This window comes from Hirundo rustica, chromosome 8 (assembly GCF_015227805.2).
Source record: "Hirundo rustica isolate bHirRus1 chromosome 8, bHirRus1.pri.v3, whole genome shotgun sequence".
Taxonomy (NCBI): Eukaryota; Metazoa; Chordata; class Aves; order Passeriformes; family Hirundinidae; genus Hirundo; species Hirundo rustica.
Genome location: NC_053457.1, coordinates 4,461,793 through 4,480,332, shown reverse-complemented (window position 1 = coordinate 4,480,332; position 18,540 = coordinate 4,461,793). Strand labels below are relative to the sequence as shown.

The window sequence follows — 18,540 nt, the reverse complement described above, 5'->3', positions numbered from 1 at the left end:
GGGGTGCCCCAAGGCTCAATAATGGGCATAGGATTGTTTGAATTCTTCATTAATGGTTGGGGAGGAACAACCCCAGGCACCAGCACTGGGAATCCCTGCTGGAGCAGCTCTGTGAGGAAGCACCTGGGGAACACTGAGCTGTCCCTGGGGCAGCAGAGTGTCCTGGGGGTCCTGGGGGACACCGAGCTGTCCCTGGGGCAGCAGAGTGTCCTGGGGATCCTGGGGGACACCGAGCTGTCCCTGGGGCAGCAGAGTGTCCTGGGGGTCCTGGGGGACACCGAGCTGTCCCTGGGGCAGCAGAGTGTCCTGGGGGTCCTGGGGGACACCGAGCTGTCCCTGGGGCAGCAGAGTGTCCTGGGGCCAAGGAGGCCAATAGGACCCTGGGGGCTGCAGGAGAAGCCACACAATGTACATATTTTCCCATTTAAAGAACAGAGCAGCATCACAAAACTTACAGGAAGATTTAAAAAAAAAAACCACCTGGATTGCCTCCAAAATATTTCTCATTTCTGGTGACACTAATGGAATAACAGGCCTGGGGTTGGGCTACAGGGCTGGTAAACAGATTTATTTCTTTCCTTATGTCTTAAGTGATCAGTTCAATCATCTGCCAGTCATTTATTGCCTCATGTATTCCATCATGAATATTATCCCTTAATTTATAGGATGAGCTACTTTAGGGGCTGCTGAGCACTAAATGGGAAAGAGATGCAGTTGTGCCGTGTGGGCCAGGCCCTGTTCTGTGCAGCTTTAGACAAAGCCCTGTGTAAAGCAGCTCTGCACCCACTCACAGACAAAATTCAAGGTGCCACTTTGGCCACATCAGCACCATCACGAGGGTTTGAACTTGGTGTTGTTAAGGTGTGTTCATTATGAGAGACCAAGAGACTACATAAGGATGGGAGGGGGCTTGGATACTCCAGTGTCTGGTGAAATCTGGTATTTCATGGAATCCCAGAGTGGCTGGGATTGGAAAGGACCTTAAAACTCATCTAGTTCCACTCCCTGCCATGGGCAGAGACACCTTCCACTGTCCCAGGCTGCTCCAAGCCCCAAAGTCCAACCTGGGCTTGGACACTGCCAGGGATCCAGGGGCAGCCACAGCTGCTCTGGGCACCCTGTGCCAGGGCATCGTGGCATTGGAGACATTCCTTTAAGGGAAGGGGCAAAGATAATCTTCCCATAAAAGAATTAGAGTTGAATAACACTTTGATTTTCATGCAGAAAAATAAACTCTGCTCTGAGCAAATTGTTTTCTGAAGTCACCGCCCATATTTTCAGTTGTTTCCACTCTGTCTCTGTCACTTCACACCCAGGAACATTATTTCTGAAGAACTCTAAAATGTATTTTTAAGACTGTCATGTATAAAATGCATATCGAATCCTTTGGCATCCCTGGGGCAGGGCTAAGGTGGGATTCTGGGCCCAGAGCAGGTGGTGTGGTCTGGGGAGGCTCCTCTAGGTTTTTCATGGCTGTGAATGTCCTTGGGGCCATGATATCTTGTAGCCTTATGGAGTTTCCATTCTGGTTTTGTAACAATAAAATATCTTGGATTTTGGTTTTGGGAATCAGGGGTTGAGTGAGAACTTTCTGTAGTTAAAGGTTTTACCAGAGGAATAGGAATTGTCGAGTACAGTGATACCAAACCACCCCTTTGCTTTCTCTAGAAAGGACTTTCATAATTATAGGAACGTTAAATGCGCCCCTGCAAGTCCCCAGACAGCAGGGAACGATTAAACACTTGGAGGCAGCATTGACTGAAGTGGCAGATGGTCAAAACAAAACGACAGCAGAAAATTGCAGAGCCAGAACTGGAGTTGTGGGAAGAGTGGGAAGTTTGAGGAATTTCCATACTGTGCTCTGGAGGAAACCTCTTCACTCTTTCCTTTGTGGGACTGGACATTCAACATGAGTGGAAGAGGAGATGGCTCTAAAAATACTTTTTTTTTTTCCTATTTATTGCCTTTGTCATAAAAGGCAGCAGACTGCAAAGGGGCTGTAAAGGCCTGATATGCATTTGTTAGCTCAGAGGGTTTCATAGCAAGGGAATATTGATTTCCACTTAGACAGAGTTGAGTAGAAACCTTGGTATGAGTAGAGTCACAGAAAGAAACTACAGATTACTGGGCACAAAGCAGCACCCTGAGAATGGAATACAGCCTGGAGCTCGTTTTGTTTTTGTTGGAGCAGAGAAAAAAGCCCATTATATGTTCTGGGAACAACCCAAGAGGTCATGGGCTCCATCTGCTCCTTTCCAGCCCCAAAACCTGTGCCCCCATGGTCCCAGGATCCCAGAGTCATGGAATGGTTTGGGTGGGAAGGGATCTCAAAGCCCATCCAGTGCCACCCCTGCCATGGGCAGGGACACCTTCCACTGTCCCAGCCTGCTCCAAGCCCCAAAGTCCAGCCTGGTCTTGGACACTTCCAGGGATCCAGGGGCAGCCACAGCTGCTCTGGGCACCCTGTGCCAGGGCCTGCCCACCCTCCCAGGGAACAATTCCTGCCCAATATCCCATCCAGCCCTGCCCTCTGGCAGTGGGAAGCCATTCCCTGTGTCCTGTCCCTCCATCCCTTGTAAATTATCTCTCTCCAAGGTGCTCAATCCAATCATTGCTATCAAAGAGAATTTAATGCTGGACAGATGCAGGGATGGAGTTTTCAGGTTTTCAACACAGAGAGACTTTGGACAGCAAATATTTGGAGCAAGTCCTGGGCTTTGTTCTGAGCAGAGACCAAGGCCCCTGACGTGTTTTGCTGGTAAACAGGTAAATAATTGAAGATTATGTCTGTTGGCTTCTTCAAACACCTCTAGCCCTTGCACAGAAGTGTTTGCAGCACATGAGTCCAGTCCCCAAGCACAGGTTCAGGAATGGGGCAGTAAACCTCCTCCAGAGTGGTTGTGAGAAGTCATGAAATCACTTTTTAAATCTGAGGCATAATCCCACAAGCGCAGCCAAACTGCAGCATCTTAAAACCTTCCCCAGCCACATAAATCCAGGCTGCCAGTAGCTCAAACCCAGGCTCCTATTAACGATCAGACATGCTCCAGAATATGGAAATGGGAAATCTGGGTAATGGATTCTCCATAGTTCTCACATTCAAATACCTGAGCTGCCCATTTTGACAGTAACGTAATAACAGCCACGTATTTACAGGTCACTGCAAACCAGCCTTTGTGTCACTGCTTATCTGGCTGCAGATTTATTCTATTTTTATACAGATTTATTTACAAAACAGAGCGAAAGTCAAAACATAACACCCTCAAAGCTGTCTCCCTACCATAGATACCCTTTGTCTACCACTTTTTGTTGGTTTTGTTCCTCCTTGCTCCCCTGGGGCAGCACAAAAGCACTGCAGGATCCTGGCACCCCTCCCCTGCACAAAGATCAAGGATGAAGCACCAAGAAAGCACAGTTTGGGAGAAATGGTTTAATGTTGGTGCTCTGGAGAATCCACATTTGCACCTTCAAAAGCAAGTTAAGAGCTATGAAGGGATTTCTTGATGCTTCCCCACCACATTCCTTATTCTCTGAGCAGGACACAGCTCGTTCTCAAGACTTACACAGGGCTGTGAAGTTAGGAAAAAGATTGGTGGGAAACAAGCACTGCCCTGTCTGCAAGGAGTATTGAAAGCGCTGAACAAAAATGTTGGGAAGTGAGGCTGTCATCTGGGAATGCCAAAGAGGAGAAACAAAGCAGGAGGGGAGGGCGGGCGCTAAGGAGGAAATCGATATGTAATTTAAACCTCATTAAGCCAGTCACTTGCTGTAATGCACTGATACTAACCCAGGTGCCCCCAGACAGGTGGGGACAGGCCAAACACAGCTAGAGCAGGAGAAAAATCCCTGTGGTGCAGACAGTAAAACAGCCTTGGGAATGTCACTGTACACAGGGTCATTCTTGGTTTTTTGATTTATGGGGACACCAAGGGACCTTTCATGCTTGTGCCCCACTAAGTTAAAAATGCAAATATTTAATACCTGGGTGTTAAACCCCCTCTTCTTCCTCCTTCACTGCTCTGGGAAAAGCACTCCTTGGATTCAAATCTCTGCCTCCAGATTCCCACAGAATCATGGAATGGTTGGTGTTGGAAGGGACATTAAAGCCCATCCCCTTCCACACCTGCCATGGGCAGGGACATCTTCCACTGGACCAAGTGACATCTCCTAATTAATGACACACAACATTAAATGAGTGACAGACTGGTCTGACTTGAATATACCACAAACCTAAAGACTTTCTAGAGAAGAATAAACTGTAATTGGAAAAAGTGTTTTGGTAGACATCTTGTTTTATAAAAGGAAAAATAAAAAAACCCTGACTTTATTTTTAATCTCCACACAAAGAGATGTGCAGCTCTGGATGACCCTACAAAATATTTGATATGTGTAGGTGTATACAAATATTTATGTGTCCTTGCCTGTCTCAGGCACAAGAGTTTGTGCAAATGCCCTCTTGTCTCACAAAAGACATTTTATTTCCCCTTAATTTATTGGATGTTAGAGGTAAGAAACAACATCAAGCCAGAGCAGCTCATTTTGTTTGGAAAATGAGCCGAGCCTGCTGCCACAGGAGCAGGTGGTGTGGGATTCTCTGCTCTGTTCTCTTGTGGGGGTGTGTTTTCCTGCAGAATTCCCTTCAGCTGCAGTCCCACATCCATTTTTTGGTGAATCTTCAGCACTTTCCCCCCTCATTTAGCACAGGGGTAATGGAATAGGGAGAGCCTGGGAAAGGCAATCCCTATGGAGGGAGGGAGGGAGGGAGGGAGAGGCTCAACAATAACATCTGTGAATGCAGCTGGAATTTTGGTGGAACTCCAGGACTAAACTCTGGATTCTGGTTTTTGCAGGATATGAACGATTACTCGCCGGTGTTCAGCCAGAAGCTCTACAGGGGAATGGTTGCTCCTGATGCAGTCAAGGGCACCGTGATCACCACGGTCTCAGCTGAGGATCAGGATCCCCCGGTAAGAAAACATTCCTGTCAATTATTCCACACCCAAGGGGAGGAAACTCGAACCCTCCAAAGTGCTCCCACTCTCCCGTCGTCTCGGAGCTTCACAGAGGAGTGACTCCTACATTTGTTTCATGTCAGCCTGGCTTTGCTGTTCAGGCTGCATTTCCAAAGCTCCTGGAGCTGGAAAATCAATGCGGCAGCTCCTGTCTGTCAGGGAGGCTTTAGGAAAGATCTTTATCCAGCTTCAGAGAATGAGAGGAATAGGCAGGAGGGGGAGCTGTGCCTGTCTTTGGAGCAGTTCAAGAGGAAAGAAACCGCAGTTTTGGGAGGTTGTCGCTGATGTCACAGTGACCGTGCACTCGCCAGCTGAGCCATCCCACACTGATGTGGTGATGCCTTGGGCAGGCTGACCTGGAACAGAGACTGGACAGAGCTGGAGAATAAAGTAGGTATTTACTGAAAGGTCTTTAGGATCCACCTTGGGCATGACAAGAGCCTGACCAGGGCTACACCCAGGGTGGACCAAGAATGGTCACAGAATGGCTGAGCGGTCACGAGGTCTTACATCTTTATAAGTTTTGGTCCATTTGCATATTGGGGTTTAATTGTCCAGTGACATCTTCAGGTTGTGGGGTCCCATCCTTCTTGTTCCTCCCTCCAGCCACAGTTGTTTGTGCTTTGGGGCTGAAAGTTGTTCTTGGTCTTGAGCAGGAAAAGGATTTGTTTTGTGTCCCTGCTGTGTGCAGAGAGCTGAGTGACCCTGAATGTGAGCTCAGAGCTGCACCCCTGGGCAGCACAGAACATGAAATACATGAAAGCTCAAACTTAAGGCATCAGTGGGACTGCAGACGTCACCAGCTGCACGTTCCATGGGCAATATTTGAACCCAGGGCATTTGGCTTGGGGATAAAGTTTATTTTTGTCCCTGTTTTTTTCTGCTGCTTCCCGATGAAGCCCTCAAGTGACAGGACTGGCCACGCACCCCTGACTCGTTGCCTGTTCTGAAGTTTGATGTCAATTTTTGTCATCAGTCCCTGATGAACATCAGTGACCAGATGATCCTCTGAGGACAGGAAAAGCCAGAGCTGTTCTGCCAGCCGGGTTTAATTTTTAATTGCCGGTGTTTGGCATAAGAAGGAGAATAATCCTCGGGGGGAAGAGTTCACGGGGAACGTGCCATGCACATTAAAAGCTGATGAAGTGCTTGGACACAAATCAGGTACAGCTTAGCTAAATGTGGTGTGATTGGGGTTTGGGCAGCTTTTATTTAACATTGAATAAAAGTTGTTGCCTTACAATGAGGAATTTTGGGCTCCCTTTGCCCATTCTGATAAAAGCTCCATTTTGTAATTGCTGTGTCTAAGTTTTCAAGACTAAGAGATCACTGAGGGGAAACAAAATAGTTCTGATTAAGTACATTTATAATCCTTAGTCCTGTGCAATCAGCATTTCCAGAACAAAGTTATTTCATTTTTCATTTAACAGCTCCAAACCCGACGGAACATTTTGTAACATTTTTGTCACTATCACATGAACACCTGTTGATGTTTATGAAGATTTAAAAATGAAGTTACCCTGAAGCGTCTAATAAATGCAGGGGCCATAAAAGTCAGCCAGCTATGGAGGAAAGCTTTTAAAGGAGGTTTTGAAAGGGGTATTTTATTTTAAAATAATAGCAGGTAGTTTTGTTCCTCATCTTTTTTATTTTAAAAGTAAAACTACCAGGCATAAATGGCTATGTTTCTTTTTCTGCCTGAGCCAGCCTGTGCTACTGGAAAGTCTCTATTTTTTTGAAGCTGGCTTTGACATTAAATGGTGTCACAAAGTATTTGATATGAATTCACTGGAAATTTGGTTTAAAAGCGTACAACCTTTTCTCTGCTCAGCAAGGGGACCTTGCTCTAAACTTGCCTTAAGGGATGGAATATTCCTAGTTATCATCAGTATTTTACCTGTGTGGTTTGGGGGTTTTAAACCTGTTGGAATCTTATTTCCAGGGTACTAATACATTTATTTTATCAGTTCAGGGAAAGAAATATGTGTCTATTAAAAAAAAAATAATTGTAGCTTTAAATTATGCCTGTTTATAAGAGCCCAACTAAATTGAAGTCTCCAAGCTTAACTTTTCCCATTGTTATTTTGCCACTAATGTAGGTAATTCCCATATCCAGAATAGAAGCCCAGCCAGATTTTTCCATCATCTGCAATAAAAGCTTTTCAGACCTAATCAGCTCCTCAGAGACGAGCATTGTTTCCAGCAAATCCCCACGTTGTTAAATTAATATGGATGCTGTGAGGATCCAGCTGGAAAGACCCAGCACCTGTGTGGGATTCCTCTGCAGATAAGGCAATTTTGAATTTTTCCAGGAGCAGAAGAGCAGGTTTGGGGAAAGGTGGAGGAGGTGGGAATGATGTCAGTGGAGGTGGGCTCTCCATTTCAACAAACAAGTATTAATTTAGATGGAACACCGGAGGGTGAAAGACACCTGGGACATCATTTTCTATGAGTATTTCCAAAATATTTAGGAATTTTTAGCATAATGGGGTAAAAGTGAGCTTTTACTATTAAATTAATCCAACAGAACTTCATTTATTGGCTACGGAGATGAAAGTGCCTCTTGGTTTTATTTTTAAAATATCTTCCCATCAAACCATCACACACGGAGTTATTTACAACTCAGTGTATCTTCCACGTAGGAATGTGTATCCATATGAACAAATCTGAAGGTGAAAAATGTGGGATTTTTCTTAATTTAACTGTTGCCTAAAACCTTAGGCCATCATTAGAATGTACTGTTGATAGGAAGATGGGTTGTGCTGCAAAAACCCCCCAGATTTCTGATTATTACGAAGAGTTGCGCGGTTAAAACAGAAATAATTTGTGCCAGAGTCAAGCACTTCCTCAGAGATGCTTTGTGATGTTTTTTATTTTAACCTGTGGACTTCAAAGTGGTCAAAGCCCCTTGGCCTGAAGGCATCAGAGACCTCTGATAGTTACTCTTCAGGTCCTTGGTGAAATGTCAATTAAAATATAAAACCCAGAGCTTTTTCTCTAAAGGCCACAGCAAGATTTTCAGGGCTCTTTTGAGTAAATGTCACTTTAAATTCTTACCAGTTGCTCCTTTCTTTTCTAGTTTTAATTCTCTTTTTATTTGCAGTGACTGAGAATGTAAATTATGCTTTAATAGCTACTTTTGCATGTGTTATAAACCTGAAACACCCTTCTGGTCATTGAAGTCTGGGAAGCTTTGCCTGCAAATTTTGTTTTCACAAAATCTAGTAAATCAGCATTTTGTCCTTTGATAGTTTGGGACAATCTACATTTTTTAAAGTAGTAACATTTTATATAAATGCATAAATAACTGTTCAAATTACTTGGTGCATCTTAAAGTTGCTCACCCTTCCTTTCCCGGAGGAGCTTCTACCTAATTCCAGGTAGAAGCAGGAAATATTAAGCAAAAAGCAACAAAACCAGGCCGGAGGGAATGATGGGGATAAAGTAGAGCCATGGCTGCTTGGGAACAGCTTCAATTCTTTCTTTCTAAACCTTATAAGAATAAAAATCCTCGATTTTAAACACGTTGCAACTGGAATTGTTGACGCAGCTGAGCATTTTTTCCATGTGAAAAATCCCTTTAATTGTGAGTTCTCTCTCACACATCAGCTTGAGCTTCCTTTCCAGAGGTGATGTCCAGCTGCAGCTTAAGGGATTTTCCATTTATTGGGTTTTTTCAGTCCCTTGGAGTGGGTGAGTTTAGGCTGTTGGATACTGTGACCAGGACAACTGGTGAGCCCCGTGCAGGGAAGCTCTGCCTCCAAAACAGCCCTGGAATTCCAGGTGAGCAGGAGCACCCAAACAGCCTTGGCTGGATTTGTGCTCCCAGAACGATTCCCAGCTGGCTTTGCCTGGCTGCCCACACTGGGAACAGAAATGGAATAAAACAAAGACAGAGAGAACTGTGGGAGGTGTCCCTGCCTGTGGGAGGGATTGAGATGAGATGATCTTCAAGGTCACTATCCCAGGCTGCTCCAAGCCCCAAAGTCCAACCTGGCCTTGGACACTGCCAGGGATCCAGGGGCAGCCACAGCTGCTCTGGGCACCCTGTGCCAGGGCCTGCCCACCCTCCCAGGGAACAATTCCTGCCCAACATCCCATCCAGCCCTGCCCTCTGGCAGTGGAAGCCATTCCCTGTGTCCTGGCACTCCATCCCTTGGAAATAAGCTGTCTCCATGTTTCTTGTCAGCTCCTTCAGGCACTGGGAGGCCACAGTTGGGTCACCCCAAAGCTTCTCCCCTCCAGGCTGAACAATGCCAGCTCTCCCAGCCTTTCCTCCCAGCAGAGCTGCTCCATCCCTCTGCTCATCCTGGTGCCTCCCCTGGACTCTCTCCAACATTTCCATGACCTTCTTATGCTGAGGGCATCAGAACAGTGCACTGAATTCCAGGTGGGGTCTCACCTGAGCAGAGTGAAGGGGGAGAAGCACCTCTATAAAAATATTTCCTTTCAAGCCCTGCTTTGCTTTAATTAACACAAATGTGTTCCGATTTGGCTCCTCTTTGATATTTCCCAGAGTTTTCAGGGAAAGATTCCAAAGCCTGGACAAAGCCAGTACCTGGCTCAGTCACCTGCCATCACTTCTGGATGTTGTTGGCACAGTCTCCAGTCTCCCAGCCAGCACCTACTGCCAGCCACCTCTTTTCTGGGCATTTAGATCATCCTTTGTAGCTGAAGAAATCATCAGCCTGGATTAGTGTTGGATAAATCCCTTGGAGACAAGGAGAGTTTTCTTCCTGGTGAACATTTTATGCCCCACTGAAGTGGCCTGGTAATGAGAGATGAAAAAATGGTTCTGAGTGATCTCAAAACTCTTAATCCAGCAAAAATGTGGGCAGGAGAGCGCCAGGAGCTGTTTGATAAATGCTCCGTTTATTTATCAGAGGTGATTCCCAGGACTGACATAAAAAGCAGTGTTTGTTTTTCCTGTACATCCACTTTTTGATGTGGGTTATCACTGTAAAAGCTGGGATATTTCTGCCATGGGCAATTCCCCTCATATACTCCCTTTTTTTTTGGATTGAAAATGTTAATAGAAACAGATGCAGAACACTAATTTTAATGAGCAGCCAGCTTCCAGAGCTCCAGAACATCCCATTTAATGCTTTATCCATTCTCCTAACGCCTCCTGAGGCTTTCCTTCAGTGGAGCCCTCTTGTCAAATTGGGAGTGATTGTCCTTATTGTCTTCATGCACTCACTAAAAGTAAGAGGCTATGAGATATTTAATTAAGGATTTCACTGCATCTTAATTAGAGGTAAAACCATTTTCAGGTGGGCCAGCCCTACAGCTTTTAAAAGCTCTTCTTGTAGAATTTCACTGGCTGCCGAAGATTATCATATAGGACACAGGCTACAAATTCCAGTTCTTCAAGTAATTTTATCTCAAGGCTTTTTAAAAGTTGATGGGGTTTTTTTGTGTTCAGCTTGTGAGAATTAAAAATTCAGAATTTCCAGCTTTAGCAATTAAGAAGTTCAGGCCCTCTTGTTGAGTTACCTACTAAAGAGCAAAATCCTTCAAATTTTAGGGTTTATATGGATGAAATCAGAGTGAATTTACAGGAGTGCACCATTCACGACCCTGAGCTGGTGTAAGACCCACCACACTCATCCACCTGCTCTGGGCTGTCCCATCTTCTGTGGTTGCTTTGAGTAAGCTACAAAAACCTATAAATTTGGGGGGGGTTAGCCCCACTTTCTGATTTTTTTCCTGGAACTAGCTTTACAAAACTTTCCTTATTGAACTCCTTATTATACAAATGGCTCAGATTTGAGTTGAAATCTGTATATGGAGATAATATACAGAGAGAGACCTGGGAAATAACCCTGTGTTCATGATGCTGCCATTCCATACTGGTCCTTAGGAGTGAAATCCAGGCACGCCTGGGATCTCCCCCTGTCGAATTCCAGTAAAAGTGAAATCCATTTTCCCCCATTCTTTCCTGGCCAAGGAATTCTAGGGTTTTGCATCTGTTACCAGTTTGAATCCCATAGTGGTTTGGGTTGGGAGAGACCTTAAAGTCCATCCAGTGTCACCCCCTGTGCCATTTCAGGGACACCTTCCACTGTCCCAGGCTGCTCCAAGCCCCAGTGTCCAACCTGGCCTTGGACATTGCCAGGGATCCAGGGGCAGCCACAGCTGCTCTGGGCACCCTGTGCCAGGGCCTGCCCACCTTGCCAGGGAACAATTCCTGCCCAATAAACCATTTGGCCCTGCCCTCTGCCAGTCTGAAGCCATTCCCTATGTCCTGTCCCTCCATCCCTTCTCCCTGGTCCCTCTCCAGCTCTCCTGGAGCCCCTTTAGGCACTGGAAGAAGCTCTAACATTTCTCTGGAGCCTTCTCTTCTCCAGGCTGGACATTCCCAATTGTCTCCTCCTGTCTTCCTAGCAGAGGTGCTCCAGCTTTCCTCCCCTGGAGAGTGGAAGTAACAATTCCGGGCTTTCTCTTGAGTTGCTTGCTGAAACAATGTGATTATGGTGTTTCCTTTTTCCTCGTTTTCCCCAGCTTTATTCCATTATAATTTTCCTGCTGGGAGTTATCTGGAGAGTGCACATGTGTGTCATGCAAGGACCTTTTTCCAGGGGAAGCCTCACCAATGATGGGGACGTGTTTGTAGCTGTCACCTGTGTCAGAAATAAATTGGCATTTCCCCCGAGCTGATGGAATCTTAAGGAATCATGCAGCCATGGAAGAAATAATTGGAGCTGGATGAACTTTTTTTAAAGTTTCATGTTAGTCCTGAATCTCAGGGAAACTTATTTGGAGAGAATGAATGTGATTCCTGCCAAGCGCAATCCTTGCTCTGTGGTTTATTTGGGAATATTATCAGCTAGAGTCAGGTTTTGCTGCAGACATAATAATGCATCTAAATTAATTTAGAACAGAGGTGAAAGATGATTAATATTTCAGATAATTAAAACTCACTTCTAAACAGATTTCCCCGGGAAATCTCTCTGGAGATTTTTCTAATTACATCAGTGCCAAAATAACATAAATAAAAAGTAAATCCCGATTTTGTTATTTTTCTGAAGTGACAGAAGCGAAGTGTACTTGATAATCACATCAGGAGCAACAATAACCTGATGAGATTTTTGTTTATTTAATCACAAATTACCTGGTGTGAGGAGCTTTAATGATGATGAGGACTCTTAGTCTTCCAAGCAACTTTAAGGCCATTACTCCGAGCCCAAATAGGCTGGATTGCAGCAGGTAATTTTCTCTTAATGATAACATTGAAGAAAAATGACTGAAGCAGGGAATGCCGGGGGGAAGTTGATAATGAACTCTGCTATGCCGTGATCCCAGAAATTTCTCACTTTTTCTAGGATTTGCCCTCTTTAGCACGTGTGAAGTGCTTTTAACTACGAGCACAATCATTTATTAATTTGCTAACCACTCGAACGTGCCTGGCAGACACAGCTGGGATGATTAAAGCTGCTGACAGCCTCACAGGCCCTGCCCAGGCTGGAATTCCTTGGAGAGCTCCAAGAGGCCACACTCAAATGACTTCTGTTGGATCAGCAAAATGATAGCATTTAGTGAGCACAAATCACTTTTGTAGCCATTTCCATTGCTGTTTACAAAAGGAAATGTTCTGTTTCCATGTAGTTTATGGCTGGCATGGGATATAGGATATATTCCCAATCTCAACAAAGCACATTATTGAATGCAGGTGAAAACCAGCAATCCACCATTAATGATGTTTGGGCTGTTTAAACACAATGTAAAGGGCAAAGCCTGATCTGAGCTTGAGACTCAGAGGCTTTCAGAAAATTAAATCATGCTGTTGCTAGGACAGAAGTGTTTCTCTGAATCTACTCCCAACATATTTGGCAAATAATTTAGTTGGAATTTTGTAAAATGTCCCAAATCTTTGTGTGTCCAGATTTTGGTGTCCTGGAGAAATCATCATTCAGATATTAGTGTGCAAAGAGGATCAGAGGGAATCTTTCCTGGACCCCCTAACGTGGATGAGGAGGCAGAGGAGACATCCTGCAAGTAGCTGGGAGAAGTCTTCCCATTGCAAACCCTGGTTCTCATGTGGGACTTCAACCTACCAGGAAATGAAACTCTGCAGAGACAAAACCCTACAGGATATGCAGAGATAAAACATCCAGGAGATCCAATTCCCTGGAGCGTGTGGAAAGAAAAGGGCCAAAGCCCAGCTAGAACTCCCCTGGCTACAGCCATAAAAGAAAATAAAAAATGTTTCCATAAATGTGTCAGCAACAAGAAGTGGGCTAAGGACAATCTCCATCATGTATTGGATGCCAGCAGGCCCAGGACAGTGCCCTGTCCCCCGCTGCTGGCACCTCAAATCCTGGGGTCTGTTCTGGGCCACAGAGCCCTGGAGGGGCTGGAGCGTGTCCAGGGCAGGGAACGGAGCTGGGGAAGGGGCTGGAGCCCCAGGAGCAGCTGAGGGAGCTGGGAAAGGGGCTGAGCCTGGAGAAAAGGAGGCTCAGGGGGAACCTTGTGGCTCTGCACAACTCCCTGACAGGAGGGGACAGCCAGGGGGGGTCGGGCTCTGCTGCCAGGGAACAGGGACAGGACAAGGGGAAACGGCCTCAGGCTGGGCCAGGGGAGGCTCAGGTTGGACATGGGCAGGAATTTCTCCATGGAAAGGGTGCTCAGGCCTTGGCAGGGGCTGCCCAGGGAGGTTTGCAGTGCCCATGGCTGGAGGTGTTCAGTAAAGATGTGGCTGGTGGCACTTGGGGACATGGGTCAGTGCTGGCCTCGGGAGCACTGCTCTAATGATTGGATGGAATGACCCCTGAGGTGTTTTCAAAAATGGGATCGTTGGAAAATAATGGGTACCCTGAGAAACTACATCCTTCCAATAATTGTTATTTTTAGGCAGGTGGTGCTAAAACTGTTAAATGGGTAAGTAGCTTTCAATTAGAAAATGCTGAGATACTGATGGGAAAAACTCCTCTCTTCAACCCTCTGGCAGTGCTGCTTCTGATCCCCCTTTTGCTTTGGTGTTTCAGACAATTTGTGGCACGCCCAGGGGCTGCCTGGGCTGGGTCCCTGTCACCAAAGCAGGGTCTGAACCGTGGGGATTGTTCCTTATGGGGCTGCTTAAAATCCATCTGCAAAAAGGCATTTTATTTAACCCCTCATAAGTTTCTTAAACTTTGAGTTTTATAGCAAGTCCAAATATATTTGAACAGTATTTTAACCAGCCTTAAGATATGCTCATCTAATGTTTAAAAATTTCAGTTTTTATAAAACATTTCTGAGTCAAGTAGGCAGGGGTTCAGCCCTTTTCTTTCCAAACCTCTGGTGATTTTCCTTCCTTCTTTCCCAGGTGTCATGGAAGGTATTTTGGTGGGATTGAATGGGTTGCTCAGGTTTGAGGAGGACAAACAGCAAGTTTTGATTGTGATGACCTTACCAATGTTGCATTTTAATCCTTCAGGAGTTGTGTAAAAACATAAAAATACCCAAACTTGCTTCTTTTTGCATTGCAGGGCACCCCAGCAAGTCGGGTCCGCTACAAGGTGGATGTTGTCCAGTTCCCCTACAGTGCCAGCATTTTTGACGTGGAGGAGAACTCTGGACGTGTCGTCACCCGAGTGAACCTCAATGAAGAGCCCAGCACAGTGTTCAAGGTACAAAATCAGCTGCAGTGCCAGGAAATGTTCCCTGGATTTGCTGGGATTCCTTTCGCCAACGTGGTTCTCCTTTGTTTTTTTCGTATTGCACAGAAAGATCCCAGAATCACTGAGGTTGGAAGAGACCTCCCAGATCAAGTCCAACCTTGCACTGGATTTCCGTGCAAAATTTCAATTCTGTTTGTTCCTTTGTTTCTTTCCTTTTCTCCTGGCATGTGTTTTGTGCCACTGTGATTTCAGGGATGTCTTGAATGGATGTGGTTGCACCTGTTGGGAGGGTGGGGAAACAGAGGCAGCTTGGGGAACCCTCATTTTTCCCAAGTTCACTTTCAGCAGGGCTATTGGTGAGAATCTGGGGTGACCTTTGTAAGAAGATATCTTGTAAAAATGTTACTGCACAGCTGGGTCGTTCAGGAGTTCCAGTTCACAAGTGTTATAATGTAAAAATGTTGATTTTAAGGAAACCTAAATTGCCATTTTGTTGTCACTGGTCCTGAAAAGTCTGGAGTGAATCAGTGTGGATTGAGGTATGATTTTAACCTAAATCAGCAGAACACCTGCCCTGTAAGATCCATGAAGGGAGGGGATAGTAAAAAATGAAAATACAAGTGGGTCAGTAAGGAAAGAAGAAATAATACCCACGATATCTTGGGTTTGATGTAATTTCTGTATTTGGAAACTTCCTTACAGTCATTGAGATGCTTTTTTCTTCCTTCTGTTGTTTATTTCTGAAATGAGGGCTAAAGAGAGGTTTATTTGCACACTTTCCATTATGAGGAATAAAGCTGCCCACTGTTTTCCACTCCTGAGTGCCCCATCAAGGGCTACTTGAGCTGGAGCAGTCCCTGGTTTAGGACAGTGCTAATTAAAGTCCTTTTGAGTTTCTAATTAGTATAACAAAATCCAAGGGAGAAGAGGATTTTTCCTTGTTTAACATCCACCAGAGTGGAACTTTTCTGTTGTTGCACTTGTTTTTACTTTTTAGTACTTATTTTGTGGGGCTGTTTTCCAAAGCTGGGATCTGTCCCACACTGCTTCATATCAGGGCAGTAAATGGGACATTCAGCAAGTAATTACTTTTCAGAAAATGTGGATTCTAAGGAAAAAAAGCGCAAAGAAGGCTCCTGAAATCAGTGATGGGAACACTTAGAGTTGGTATTTGCTTCGAGACCACTGGGCTTGTGTCTGCTGCTGAATGCTCTGGGAATTTTTCCAGTCACTATTTTAACATCTGGATATTTTCTGCAGTTATATCTTGCACTGGTGACTTTCGTGATATACTGGATGGGGGAAGAAAAAAAAAAAAAAAAAAAAAAAAAAAAAAGAAGAGGTTATTTTGGAATAGCTTGGACTGGCAGAAATGTGTTGAAAATGCTCTGCTAGAATGAGGTTCAGACCTGCCTCATATAGCAACTTCCAGAAATAAGGAAAAATTAAGGGAGAAAACTGGAAAAATGCCCCTTACTCCTTCTTCAGTGGTCTGGAGTTGCATCCTTTTGCAAGCAGATTCCATGTGAAAGCTACTACAAACAAATGAACCTGCTTGTGCCAGCACAAAAACACAGATTAAATGAACAAATGGACACGAGAAAAGATTTTTAAAAATCAAAATATTTATAATAGGCCTCATTTAAAAGAGGATAATTTGGTCTTGCCCATGTTTGAGCATCTCTTTTCTGCAGAGGACTTTTTGGAGGGGGGTGGGAAGTAATGGTAATTTCTCTGTTCTAACATGAGTTCTAACGTGAGCCCTTAGTTCTAGATATTAACGTCAGCAACAGATAGTTCTCACCCAGGGCTTCTCCTGTTTGTTTTATTGGGAGTTACAGAATCCCAGAATCACAGGGGTTGGAAAAGCCCTCCAGGATCATCGAGTCCAACCTGTGACCAATCCCCACCGGTGCACCGAGTGCCACGTCCAGCGGTTTCTTGGACACCTCCAGACATGGGGACTCCAGACCTCTCTGAGCAGCCCATTCCAATGTTTAACAGCCCTTTCCAGGAAGAAATTCCTCCAGTTTACCGTGCTTCTGTAAATTTTCTAGCAGGGGTTCAACCTGAGGATGGCCGTCACCTTGTCCCTCTGTGTTTTGTTCTTACACAACGCGTGACCGGCAGCAAAAGAAAATCATGTGTGGGTTTTTAGACCCTGCAAACACCAGAATTGTTGGAAGTCAGGATGAAAAATGTTCTTTTGTGCAGTCAGAGCCTGATTTTCTGTGTTGTTTGCAGCTGGTGGTCATTGCCTACGACGATGGGGACCCGGTGAAGTTCAACACCACCACGGTGGAAATTGCGGTGCTGCAGCCCTCAGTCATCCCACGCTTCACACAGGACGAATACAGGTAAAGAGTTCATTCTTTCACCCTAAAACTGGTTATTTTTAAAGTCAAATTAAAGTCCTGCTTCGAGGCTCGTCTGAAATAGATCTACAAAAATACTCTGTTGTGGTGGAATTCTACTGTCTGAACAGGATGTCACCAGTTGGAAAGATCTGGGCTGACGGTGATGGTGAGGGAAGGCTTGCTTGAAATTTTCCCCTCAGAAGGTGCTGAAAATATCAGTCATTTGGATAAACAAATTTCCTGCCCTGAAATAGGGACTGGGATCACCAAGGCTCTGGATTAAGTTTCCTGGAGTGTGTTTTGACCCTCTACACCGTTTCTGTGAGGCATTTTTTTATCCTCTGCACCATTTGTGTGAGGCATGAGAGAACTCAGACTCGACCTCCTCAGTGTTAGAAGTTCGGGTGATGGTTATTATCAACACAGAGACATGATTTCATAAGTTTACCCTCTGACAATGCAATATCATAAACCTCAGTGTCTTAAAATTGATAAAAAAAGTGGGGCACAGGCTGATTAGTTTATTAAATTTTGTAACAGAGAATTTGTTCATGAGTTTGGCATCTGTGCAGTAATAGGAAGTGATAAAATCAGGGCAAGCAGCTTCAAGACATCAAGAAGTTGCAGTGTGCTCTCTCTATGCCACTGAAGTGACATAATCAGCAGCAGAATATAGTGGGGTTTGTATGGATACTTCCAAATCCAAGGACAGCAGGGAATCAGAAATCAGAAATTGAACATAAATTGTCCTCAGTAAGCCCTAAAGGATGGGCTTGCTTTGCTAATTTAGACAAGAATTTGTTATCTGCACTCTGTTTGTCCTCATGATTGGAGTATTAGCTTATTTCTCACTTAAAGAAGAGAAAAATAGTAAAAACATGCCTCTCTTCTCATTTTGTATTTAACGTGGAACAAATGTGAAGTCTGAAGGACCAGTGCAAAATGACAAACTTTGCATCCAATAATAATCCTTTGCTGAAGGATTCTTCTCAAGAGAGAAATTATTCCTGCTGCTCCCTACAGTTCCTTAGGTATCTCCAGAGGTGTGCAGTGTTTGCTGCATTACTTTGGGCAATGTAGCAAATAAAAACATGTCCATTTGTGACTGGAAATTCAGATCAGGGCAGGCTGATGTCTCTTGGAGCAAATTTGCTGTGGAGCACATCCAGAGAGGGCCCAGAAATTGCTGAGGGGACTGGAGCATCTTCCCTCTGGAGCCAGGCTGGGAGAGCTGGGGCTGCTCAGCCTGGACAAGAGAAGGTTGTGTGGAGACATCACAGCTCCTTCCAGGGTGTGAAGGATACAGAGAAACTGGAGAGGGACCCTGCATCAGGAACTGGAGTGTAAGGACAAGGGGGAATGGGTTCAGACTGCCAGAGCACAGGGATGGATGGGATGTTGGGCAGGAATTGTTCCCTGGGAGAGTGTGAGGCCCTGGCACAGGGTGCCAAGAGAAGATGTGGCTGCCCCTGGATCCCTGGCAGTGTCCAAGGCCAGGTTGGACTTTGGGACTTGGAGCAGCCTGGGACAGTGGAAGACGTCCCTGCCCATGGTAGGGGTGGGAATGAG

The 18,540-nt window shown here is 45.1% G+C and overlaps 1 protein-coding gene across 4 annotated transcripts in view; it reads left to right on the top strand.

Annotated features, from left to right (window-relative positions):
• The window catches only part of PCDH15 (protocadherin related 15), a 638,687-nt gene that overhangs the window by 548,722 nt on the left and 71,425 nt on the right, over nucleotides 1–18,540 (top strand). For all 4 annotated transcript variants that reach the window (XM_058421490.1, XM_040070932.2, XM_058421489.1 and 1 more), the window contains 3 exons: nucleotides 4,851–4,967; nucleotides 14,483–14,623; nucleotides 16,859–16,971. In XM_058421490.1, the coding sequence (XP_058277473.1) occupies nucleotides 4,851–4,967; nucleotides 14,483–14,623; nucleotides 16,859–16,971 (371 nt within the window). The remainder of the gene's footprint in view (nucleotides 1–4,850; nucleotides 4,968–14,482; nucleotides 14,624–16,858; nucleotides 16,972–18,540) is intronic.